General features: G+C 43.7%; 1 protein-coding gene across 1 annotated transcript in view; it reads left to right on the top strand.

The window, feature by feature from the left end:
- Positions 1 to 1,934: 1,934 nt before the first annotated feature.
- Positions 1,935 to 11,989, top strand: part of NMD3 (NMD3 ribosome export adaptor) — an 85,346-nt gene continuing 75,291 nt past the window's right edge. The window contains exons 1-3 of the mRNA XM_077488055.1: positions 1,935 to 2,086; positions 7,369 to 7,428; positions 10,463 to 10,597. Of these exons, the coding sequence (XP_077344181.1) occupies positions 7,385 to 7,428; positions 10,463 to 10,597 (179 nt within the window). The 5' untranslated portion in view covers positions 1,935 to 2,086; positions 7,369 to 7,384. The remainder of the gene's footprint in view (positions 2,087 to 7,368; positions 7,429 to 10,462; positions 10,598 to 11,989) is intronic.

The following is an 11,989-nucleotide window of genomic DNA, read 5'->3' as shown; positions in this document are numbered from 1 at the left end:
CAGTCACTTCCCTGTGTGTATGTGAGGTTTTAGGCCCCTTTCAGACGAACGATCCATTCAGGCCCGCCTGTCAGTTTTTAAGGCGGACCGGAACGGATGCTCCATAGGGGTCTATGGAGCGTCGTATGTCAGCGGTGACATCCGACACGCTCCGATCCGAAAAAGTGTGACGGAGGAAAAAGCTATTTTTCCATCCGTCATCAGATCGGGTGACGATGGACACTGCGGTCCGTCGTCATCCGATCTCCCATAGGGGAGAGCGGCGCTGTGACAGGTCTGTCCCTGCGCAGTGTGCAGAGACGGACCTGTCATCTTCTGCTCAGCGGAGATCTCTCCGGCGATCCCCGCTGAGCAAGCGGACATCTACGGGGCGGATCAGCACTGATCCCCCCCGTGTGAAAGGGGCCTTACAACCACTTTAAGGGGGCTCAACCACACGTTTTTACTCGTCCCAAATAACAAGTGTAAATAAGTCCTTAGTTAGTCACTCAGGACAGACATACAGGGGATGCCAGAGAGACAACCTGGATTACTTATGTGGATTTTTCAAAGATGTCAACAGGGAGGCTATTCAGATCAAATAATATGTTTTTGCAAGTCAGAGGCATTGCTAGACTTCAGTAAAAAGAAAGGTCATCATGAAGTTCAGCTTTAATTAAATTCCTCAATATCCACAAACGATACCAATCAATGTCTTTGCAAACCTGGATATTACCTTGTAAAAGAAGCAGAGCTGTAGGAAGGACCTAGAAGCTCCACCCTCTGCTGGCTGCCAGTGTAGTATCAGATAGTGTCCCCCATCACATACTGTACGCCATGTTCAAGCCCCACCATCCAAGTGGACATACAGTTAGAATAAAAAAGAGCCGAGCGAAGAGAGGCCGTGCCTGACGCGTGGCGAGCAAAGCGAGCCCGCGACAGGCCCTGTTACTAAGAGCAACCATATGTCCACTTGGATGGTGGGGCTTCAACCCGGACTCACTGCGCAGGCGTCGTTTATCTTCGGAGATGTTCGGCTTCTCCTTGTCCCCCATACTGTGCAAGTGCTGTGCCTGCGCAGTACGGGCCGGACACTATTTGGTAGGCAGACACATTTTGTCAGAACACCGGCAGGAAACTAGAGTTGGGGGCGGAGACAAGACCAGTCACCCTGCACAAGGAGAGAGAGCAGTGACTGGTCTTTATTACAGGATGCTCCTACACAGAGGGAAAGCTTCACACTGGATTATTGCACTGATGTGTACACAAAGCACACAAGGATCCAAGGAAGAATACACATGGCTCTTGTATTTAGACAATATTTGCTTATTCCAGAGTTCGGCTGCTAGAGACACCCTCACATAATGGGGTCCTCCTCGCGTAAAGGAATCCCCCTCACAGAAAGGGGTCTTCCTCACATAAAGGGGTCCTCCACACATAAAGGGGTCCTCCTCAAGTAAAGGAGTCCTCCTCAAGTAAAGGAGTCCTCCTCACAGAAAGGTGTCCTCCTCACATAAAGAAGTCCTCCTCGCATATAGGGGTCCTCCTCACATAAAGGGGATTCTCCTCACAGAAAGGGGTCCTCCTCGCATAAAGGGATCTTCCACACATAAAGGGGTCCCCCTCGCGTAAATGAGTCCTCCTCACAGAAAGTGGTTCCCCTCACGTATAGGGGTCCTCCTCACATAAAGAAGTCCCCCCTCTCTCAGCACTGAGGATTTCAGCCAGCAGGCTCTGTGACACCCTGCTCATTCCCAGTAAAGACTGCAAACATTTAGACATCAATGGAGCCCACACGCCCCCAGGTGGGCCAGGTATGTCACCTTTTGTCAGAGTTCCTTCAAATGAAACCTTTACTGGTCTTTCCATCTGTAACACGTGTCACTGACACACTAGGAATTATCCGAGAAGAATGTACCAGACATGTTTCCTACAGGCGCTTCCCTGCACACAGCTCGTGCAGGCGGTGCTCGGGGCAGCCTCTGTGTGGGTCCTCGTGATGGTGACGTCATGCGGAAGCTAATGTCCTGCCACATGGTGCTGATGTGAGAGTCGCTGTGTTGTGATCGGGCTACGATCTGTGTATTTATGGTGACACCCGCCGGAGGTGAGTGTACAGGATGGGTACTTTTGCTTATCAAAGTGTATTTTTTACATGTTTTGTGGGGGCAGGCTGTCTACTCACCTACACCTCATTGACAGCCAGTCACATGCTTCTCACAGCAGGGCAAAGATCGGCCGAAGCCTGGAGAGTCTATCTGTGGCGGTAGTAGTGGTACTAAAAGTCCCAGCTTGATGGTAAGTTAAAGAGACCCTGTCACAGCCCCAGTGTATTCACATTGAAGGAGGCTGGGGGCATACAGGCCGACCCCAGCACTGTTACCTGGGACTGTGGGAGGGATACATAGGTATGGCATAACCTCCACCTGTCCCTCATTTTGGTCTGATCTATATAGTTGTATATAGAATGTACTTTATATCTTTCAGAAAGTGTTTCCCAGTGCTGAATCTTTCATCCAGTTTTTCAATTGCTGCAGTTGTAAATTTAAAAAGCTAGTATAAAGTAGTGGTAAACAAAAAGCACTTGTGGTTTTAAAGGGGTTGTAAACCCTCACATTAAGGTGAAACACCTCCTGTCATGCAGCAGTGCCCCTTTTATTTACCTGAGCCCCGTAATTCCTTAAATGGGAACGAGCACACCAGCTCCGGCCGGTGTCTTGTGTCTTGATTGGTTAGATTGATAGCAGCACAGCCATTGGCTCCCACTGCTGTCAATCAAACCCAATGTTGAGGGGGCGGGGTCGAGTCATTTTGGTTGTGTCAATAGACGCAGCAGCAGGACTCGGGAGAGCGCACGCACTGGTGTTGCAGAAGGAGAGCGCTTCTCCAACGGGAAATTCGAGAAGAGGAGGTTTGGGGCCACTCTGTGCAAAACCAACTGCACAGAGGAGGTATGATATGTTTGGCAACCCTTTCAATCCTTTTTTTTTTTTTTTTTGTATAATTCTCCTTTTTAAGGGGTGTGTGCTATGCCTACATACTTTTGCTAATAGGTGTCCCTCATTCCCATCTCAAAACGTTGAGAGGTATAGTATGGTATCTACTGTTTTCTGTAAAAGTTATGAGCACTTGAAGCATTACAGAAGCAGGGGTCGCCATCGTGTTACAATGATCAATAGATCTACAAATATTGTCAGCTGAAGTTTATAGCCACATCTTGGCCAGGGATAAATTCAGGTGGGACTGTCTGAACCCACCAGGAAGCTGTCAAGGCGGACAGCCAATCATAGGCAGCAACAACATTGCCTGCCCCACAGGTAGTAAATATATACTCACCTTGTATATGTGTTGGGTATGCTTCCACTGTCTATGATTGGTTGTCTTGTTTGATAGCTTCTTGGTGGGTTTGGACGCTTGTTTGAATGTGCCTGAGCTCATCCATAATCTCAACTAAGCAGCCCATAGATGATTCGAATTTCTTTCCTTTCACTGTAGGTGGAAGGAAAGAAAACCACTCAATTCCCACATCAACAGTCAGTATTGATGGGGCGTGCCTTTCACAGCGCTGTTGTGCTTTCCCTGCAAGGGGGAGCAGGGATCCCTCTGGGCGGCAGTACATGAATAATTACTGCTAGTGGCTATAACCACCCTCAGTAATCATATGTAGAAAAATCTGACAGGCTGGTTGTACCCAAGTCGATCCAAACAGCTTGCTCATAGATAGATCAAATCTTGACTGGGTCCTGCTGAACTGGCTGAATGTTGATCCATGTATGGCCGGCTTTACTGTGCAAGTAATTTTGGCCTCGCCTGTCATCTTTTCTGCCTCCCTAACCAAAAAGTAGGCTGAAAATGTAGAGGACTTTTGGGCTTCTTTTACACAGTTGGCAAGCGGGTGGTAAAAAACAGATGGTTTAACACACACCTACGAGTAGACATGGTGCTGCTTAGAGCAGTACGCCATTGTCACTGTCCTTGCTCAGTCACAAGTAGCCAAGGCATATCCTGCTCTGCAGCCCCACATATACAGGAGGATTGTATACATACGGCTGTGGAGTGGGAAATTATTTGGTTGCTTATGATTGGCTGAGGACAGTGGTCACTTCCTGGTAGGCTCTCTCACAAGGTTTTGAACCAGGGTCAGAATATGGCCAAGCTCCTACCTAATCCCTAGACCTAAGCCCTAGACCCAAGCCTGGCAAAATTTGAATAGCTCAGGCTTATGCCTAGGCATGAGCTAAGATTTGACCTGCTGTGGCCACATTCAGAGAGTGTCAGTGATCAGATATGGCCATGTGGTTATAGTAGTTCAAAGATTTCACCAGCATCCCCACCTTTTTGTTACATACAAGTGCGCATGGGGAATAGCCGCAGCTAATTGGGACAATGGCTTGCTGTCATGTGACAGTTTCTCTTGGGTTAAGGCCGAACTCAGTCCATCACAAGCCTTAGCTCATCCCAGTTGAAGCAATTCTCCACTCTGGGGGAACAAAAATTTAATTAAAAGTCAGCTTCTCCAAATCCTTTAGCTGCTGATTTTTAATAACAGTACACTTGCCTGTCCATGGATCCAGCGTTATCCTCACCGAGACTAGTTCTTCACTAGCCTTTGGGACCCTGGCACCGACATCTTCTGCTTGAAGCGCCCAAGCGATTTGGAGCAAAGTGTGAGGGAGTACCTATCAAAACTATGTAAACCCCCCCCCCCCCCCCCCCCCAAAAAATTGATCTGCCAAATGTGGGGCTGGGGCTGGAGCTGGTGGCTGGTATGTGAAGGTCTTAATGTGGAACTGCCTGAAAGCTCCGCTTTAATGACAAATTTCCATGTTGCAAACTGTTTTAAAACCAAACTCTGGGCACAATACTTTCATTTTAAATATATTCATGGCCACAAAGAATATAATTTTACTTTGTGTGAAATCAATGCCTTGGCAAACCCAGATATTACCTTGTAAGACGAGTACTGACATAATACTGCTGTACATTGTTTGTGCAGAGAGCAGAGCTCCTGCACAGTGGCATGCTGGATTATTGCACAGTTCTAGAAGAAATACACAAAGCACACAACGGTTCAAGTAGAATACACACGACATTTGTACTTGGACAATATTTTGTTATCCCAGAGTTCAGCTTTAATAATTAGATAATTGCTAATTTTGGCTTCTTTTCTGATCTTTTTTTAACCATCACTTGTGACAACTGGGCATTTCAAAGGTTACTAGTGAGATGAGCTCTGCTGAAGGGGGAAGCCTGTATTATCGCATGCACAGATATTTAAAATGTGTAATATTCATCTCTATTCACAATCCAAGAGGGAAAAAGCCATTCTGCGTATTCCCCCTTTTTTTTTTTTTCGGCTGCAGTGGGGAGGTCAGGGTTGATCCAGCAGTTCAAGTAAGTATGGACAGATCATACGTAGAAGAACGCAGCCATGGTTAAACTATGATGTTGCTGGTGTTTTAACAATTAAGGCAGGGGTTGACAAATTTGCTTGGAATCTAGGAGCCAGCTAAAAAAGTTAGGAGCCGGGTCGGTAACGGCAATCCAGACCTGTCCCTGGCCTGACATGGAGACGAGTGAGGGGAGGATAGCGCGGCCCCCCCACCTGTCTCCATGTCATTGCCCATAGCTCTTAGAGGGACATTTTTTTTTTTATTTTTTTTTTTTTCAAATGACAATTTTTTTTTTATTTTTTTTTTTTTTTTATTGCATTTTAGTGTAAATTTGAGATCTGAGGTCTCTCTGACCCCAGATCTCATATATTTAAGAGGACCTGTCCTGTTTTTTTCAATTACAAGGGATTTTTACATTCCTTGTAATAGGAATAAAAGTGACAATTTTTTTTTTTTTAAAAGCACCGTGAAAAAATAAAAAGTTAAAATAAGAAAAAAAAAAAAATGTTTTAAATGCGCCCTGTCCTGCCAAGCTTGCGTGCAGAAGCGAACGCATACGTGAGTAGCGCCCGCATAGGAAAGCGGTGTTCAAACCACACATGAGGTATTGCTGCGTTCGGTAGAGCGAGAGCAATAATTCTAGCCCTAGACCTCCTCTGTAACCCAAAACGTGCAACCTGTAGAATTTTTTAAACGTCGCCTATGGAGATTTTAAAGGCTAAAAGTTTGTCGCCATTCCATGAGCGGACGCAATTTTGAAGCGTGACATGTTGGGTATCAATTTATTCGGTGTAACATTATTTTTCACAATATAAAAAAATTGGGCCAACTTGACTGTTATATTTAATTAAAAAAATAAGACTTTTTCCCCGAAAATGCGCTTGTAAGTCCGCTGCACAAATACGGTGTGACAGACAGTATTGCAACGACCACCATTTTATTCTCTAGGTTGTTAGAACTCCTAAACACACACATATATATATATATATATATATATATATATATATATATATATATATATATATATATATATATATATATATATATATATATATATATATATATATATATATATATATATATATATATAAAATATACACACACACACACACATTTTTTTTTTTTTTTATTATTCTAAGTAAAGGTGAGATGGGTGGGCAGTGAAAGCTTCATTAGCATCGCTGGCTGTCATACCAACAGCCACCACTAGATGGCGCCAGATTACAGAACTAAACATAGGACCACAGAAGGCCTCAAAGCCGCGGCCTCAATTACCGGCCGGCGGCGGCGCGGCCCGACACGATCACGCCAGGGGGGGGTGGAAGGAGACAGGATACCCCCGCTGTGCTGCCCCAGGCGCCAGATCACAAATTCTAGTCGCCAATGCGATCTGGCGCCCGGGGTTTGTCGAGCCCTGAATTAAGGTCCCTTTCACACTAGGGCAGTTTTCAGGCGCTACAGAGCTAAAGATGGCGCCTGAAAAAATCAGCCACTTTCACTCCAGTGTGTGCTAGCAGCACGGTGAAAAAAGTCCTGCTTGCCACATCTTTGGAGCGGTGAAAGGAGCAGTGTATTCACCGCTCCTAAACCGCTCCTACCCATTGAAATTAATGGGGCAGCGCGGCTATACCGCCGGAAAATCGCTGCTTTGTGGGCAATTTTAACCCTTTTTGGGCCGCTAGCGGGGGTTAAAACCGCAGACCGCCGCTAAAACGATGACTGCTGACGCCCGCACTGCCCCAGTGTGAAAGGGGCCTAAAAAACTCGGAAATCATATTAAGGTGTCTATAAATATTGATTTTGCTTAATATTCACATGATTTTTAATTTAGTTGGAAACCATGTAAATCTTGGGTAACGGTTGTGTGAAAAATGTTTTATAAATAGACCCCTATGTGTCATAATGAAAATATTTGTATTTGTTCCTGGACAAAGACAACATGTTAACTTCACTAATATTCTATTACTGACTTTTCCCTTGTGTTTTTCTATTCTAGATATATAGTTGTGAAAATGGAGTACATGAAAGGGCCAGCAACAAGCAGCCAAGGCAACATGTAAGCAGTTTATTTGGGAAAATGTAAATCTAAGGCCTCTTTCACGCGGCCGATCCGTTCAGGTCCACCTGTCAGTTTTTTAGGCGGACCTGAACTGACATCCGACCTGCTTCGAAAAAGTGTGACAGAGGAAAAACCTATTTTTCCATCCGTCATCGGATCGGGTGACGATGGATGCTACGGTCTGTTTTCATCCGATTTCCCCCATAGGGGAGAGCGGCGATCTGACAGGTCCGTACCTGCGCAGTGTGCAGAGACAGACCTGTCATCTGTCTGCTCAGCGGGGATCGACGGAGCGATCCCCTGCTGAGCAGAGTGGGCTCCGTACACGGACACATCCATGTGAAGGAGCCCTAAGGTTCCGTTGACATCTATTCATTGTTATTTTACAGACATTTTTGGGGTGTTTTTTCAGACTTTTTTTATTTTTTGGTTGTTTTTGCATCATTTTTGTACAGGCGTTTTCAAGCTTAAAAAGTCACCAATGCAAAAGCTGTAAAACGCTTGTAATCTGCCAAAAAAGAAGCTCATGTACTTTTTTGGGTGACAGGCGTTTTTGCTTTAGGCGACAGAATGTTCAGATGTGAACAAGGACCACTGAAATTAATGGGATTTGTCCTGTTGGGAGTTTTTAGAGTTAAGGCGTAGAGCAGGAAAACGCCTAGGTGTGAACGGAGCCTTACAGCTGAACTTATGGCAGTTTCAAAAGACCCAAATTAATGCAGGTCTTTGTTCATCGATACATTATTAAGAGGATTTTTGTAAATACCAGAGCCGCAAGAGTCTTCTTTTGACCCGGTGCCTGCCAGTTGCAATCTACTGTATAGCAGCAAGTTGTACTGCAGTGCACGTGCACTAACAAAAAACTTGCCAGTGGGAGAGAAATGTGTTAATTGGTATGCTACTTTTACTTTTCAGTCTTAAGCCCCATACACACTTATCAGATTTTCTGCTGATTTTTATTTTTTTTTCCTTTCAGATTTACCAATACCATATAATATAAGTTCAAACCTTAGGTGTTCCAATTTGTATAGAATCAGGCAGGCCCTTCTACTACATGGTTTTGGTAAATCTGAAAGAAAAAAATCAGCATAAAATCTGTTAGTGTGTATGGGGCTTAAGACTTCCGCATTGCCCACCACACACGTACGGCAGCAGGGTGGTCCGGCTGTGTGTGACAACGTACCTGTACGTTGTTCGTGCTCCCTGCTCTGCCAGCGATTAGCTTCTGCTGTGATTGGACACAGCGGGATCCAGTCAACAGGGCCGGCGGCCACAATTGTCGTTCTCAGGAATGACAGAACGGCGGTCTGACTATGTAAACAAAGCAGACCGTCATTCTGTCAGACAAGGAGAGAAGCGAGATCTGTGTTCCCGATTAGTAGGAATCGCAGATCTCTCTTTGTCCAGTGTCGGCATCCCCCACACAGTTGGAAAACCCTCCCAGGGAACACATCTAACCCTTTGATTGCCCCTGATGCTAACCCATTTCCCAGCCAGTGTAATTTTATGTTGTGATGTTGCATTTTTATTTTTTTTTGATCACTGTATTGGTGTCACTTAGTGCTCAATTTGTTCACCGCAATGTTGCAGTCCCGCTAAAAATCACTGATTGTCGCTATTACTAAGAAAAAAAAAAAAAAAAAAGTCCCTACATCTATCCCATAGTTTGTAGACGTGATAACTTTTGCCAATCAATATATGCTAATTGTTTTGTTTTTTTTAACCAAAAATATGTAGAAGAATACAAATGAAATTAGATTTTTTTTTACATATTTTTATTGGATATGTTTTATAGCAGAAAGTAAAAAGTATTGTTATTTTTTTCAAAGTTAGTGCTCCCCCTTTTTTTTTTTTTTTTTTTTTTTTTTTTTTGCGGCATAAAAAAAGAGCAGAGGTGATCAAATACCACCAACAGAATCCCTATTTGTGGGGGGAAAAAGGAGATCAATTTTGTTTGGGTAAAGGTTTGCACGACCGCACAATTGTCAGTTAAAATAACACAGTGCTGTATAGCAAAAAATATCTTGGTCATTAAGGGGGTAAATCTTTCCGGGGCTGAAGTGATTAATAAACACACACACTCACCTGTCCCATGGTCAAGCAATGCGGCCGCCCGAATCACTCCAGCACTGGCATCACAAGTGTGGGCACCTGGGGGGTGACAGCTTTCCACTTTACAGCCCAGTGCGCACTGTGCCTGTGCGATTTGCAATGTGACGTGTCCCTAGAAGATTGCAGGGAGGGAGGGGGAGAGGAGAACTTCCGCTCGAGTCGCCTAGGTGGCCTAAGCGAAAGTGGGGGTACCTGTCAAAACTAGGTACCCACTCCCCCCCCAAAAAAAGAAAATGACACACCAGATGTGGTATGTCAGGGGGTTAGGAGTCCTTACTGCAAAAGTTGCACTTCTGGGTGGAACTCCACTTTAAGGGCTCATGCACACTGCAGCTCAAAGAAGTGACTCCTACAAACGTTTAAGCTTTTTGAGCTCTTACTTTTTCTGCCTGGAATCTCCCCTCCATGTCAGCCAATGTTTCCATGTACACTATGGCTTTTTCAGGAATTAACAGGCAGAAAATAACCCCCACCAAACTCACGTTTTTGAGAGGAGCTTTCGAGCAGAAAAGACGCCTAAGTGCCCAAAAACACACGAAAGAGCATGAAAAAGCTCAAAGAAGCTCAAACACACAAAAAAAATAGGAAAAATTAGCTGAGAAGAGAGTGTGTAAAAAAAAAAAAAAATACGCTTTTGCTCAAAAAAAAAGCTCAAAGGATCTCAAATAAGCTCAATAAAAACATTCAATAGAGCGCAGCAAAGAATAAGCTTCTTCAAAGGAAAGGAACTGTACATTTAGTGTTTCTATTGTGCATAGTTGCACATATCCACAATGTTCATAGATGCAGAGGTGATTAAAAGTGATTTTGCTGCTCGTTTAGAATATGTAAATACTTTATTGTGCCTAGTTTGGGCACAGGTTCAGTTTAAAAATCTAGATTGCATTATTAGAATTATAATAATGTTTTTCTGTTTTAGTCTTTGTTGTCAGTGTGGCATTCCAATCCCACCAAACCCTGCGAACATGTGTGTAGCATGTCTACGGACACAAGTCGACATCAGTGAAGGAATTCCAAAGCAAGTTTCCGTGCATTTCTGCAAGCAGTGTGAACGGTAAGATGCAAACCATTTCTATTTGCCTCCCTTTGCTTTATCTTGATTGTAAAGTGAATATAAAAAGTATTTGGAAAATGTTTTACATTTTCAGATTGTTGTTCCTTGTCAAAATGGGTGTCCTGAACATGGAGAACTTTAAACAGTATTATAGTCATAAATTTCAGCTTGGCGGTCTTCAAATGTGATGACTTCGTTTTTTCTTTTTTATCCTTTTTTTTTTCCTCCTCCGTCCTGTCTTAACCACTTGCCGACCGGGCCATAGCCGTATGATGGCTACAGTGCAGTCGGCTTATCCTGGGAGGGAGCGCACCTGGGAATGTTGGGTCCTCTGGATCTGGCGCATCACAGGTCGGGGTAAAGGGGCAATGACAGCGGCCTTTTACAATGCGATCGCCCTGTCCAATGACGGAACGATCACTTATAAACTTGTGCCTGATCTATGCCCATCTGTGCCTCATCCATGCCCTTTTGGCCAAAAATTACTAGTTTGCAAACTGAGAAAAAGGAAAATTATTATTATTGTTTTTCATTTATAGGGCAACCCCCCCCCCCCACCAAAAAAAAAACTGTAGCGATTAAATGCCACCAAAAGAAAGCTCTATTTGTGTGGGGGGAAAAAAAGGACAAAAATGTCATATATTGGTACAGTGTTGCATGATTGAGTAATTGTCATTCCAAACGTGAGAGTGCTGAAAATTGGCCTGGTTAGGAAGGGGGTATAAGTGCTCAGTAGGCAAATGATTAACCACTTCAGCACCGGAAGAATTTACCCCCTTCCTGACCAGAGCACTTTTTGCGATTCAGCACTGTGTCGCTTTAACTGACAATTGCGCGGTAGTGCGACGTGGCTCCTAAACAAAATTGCCATCCTTTTTTTGCCCCACAAATAGAGCTTTCTTTTGGTGGTATTTGATCACCGCGGTTTTTAGTTTTTAAGCTATAAACAAAAAATAGCATCAATTTTGAAAAAAAAATGCATCATTTTTTACCTTTTTGTTATAATAAATATCCCCCGAAATATATAAAAAGTTTTTTTTCCTCAGTTTAGGCCGATACGTATTCTTCTACATATTTTTGGTTAAAAAAAAAAATGAAAAATTCCAATAAGCGTTTGGTTTGTGCAAAAGTTATAGCGTCTACAAAAAAAGAGGATAGTTTTTTATGGCATTTTTATTTTATACTAGTGATGGTGGCAATCAGCTTTTTTTTTTTATTTATCGTGACTGCGACGTTATGGTGGACACATCAGACAATTTTGACACATTTTAGTGCTGCTGGCATTAATACAGCAATCGATGCTAAAAAAAATTGCATTGATTACTGTAAAAATGTCACGGTCAGTGAAGGGGTTAACCTAGGTGGTGCTGTAGGGTTCAAGTCTGTCCTAGG

The sequence above is a fragment of the Lithobates pipiens genome, unplaced genomic scaffold, assembly GCF_037356315.1.
Source record: "Lithobates pipiens isolate NorthernLeopardFrog02 unplaced genomic scaffold, aLitPip1_a1.2 Scaffold_18, whole genome shotgun sequence".
Taxonomy (NCBI): Eukaryota; Metazoa; Chordata; class Amphibia; order Anura; family Ranidae; genus Lithobates; species Lithobates pipiens.
The sequence above is the reverse complement of the archived record's forward strand: the minus strand, read 5'-3'. Positions and strand labels throughout refer to the sequence as shown.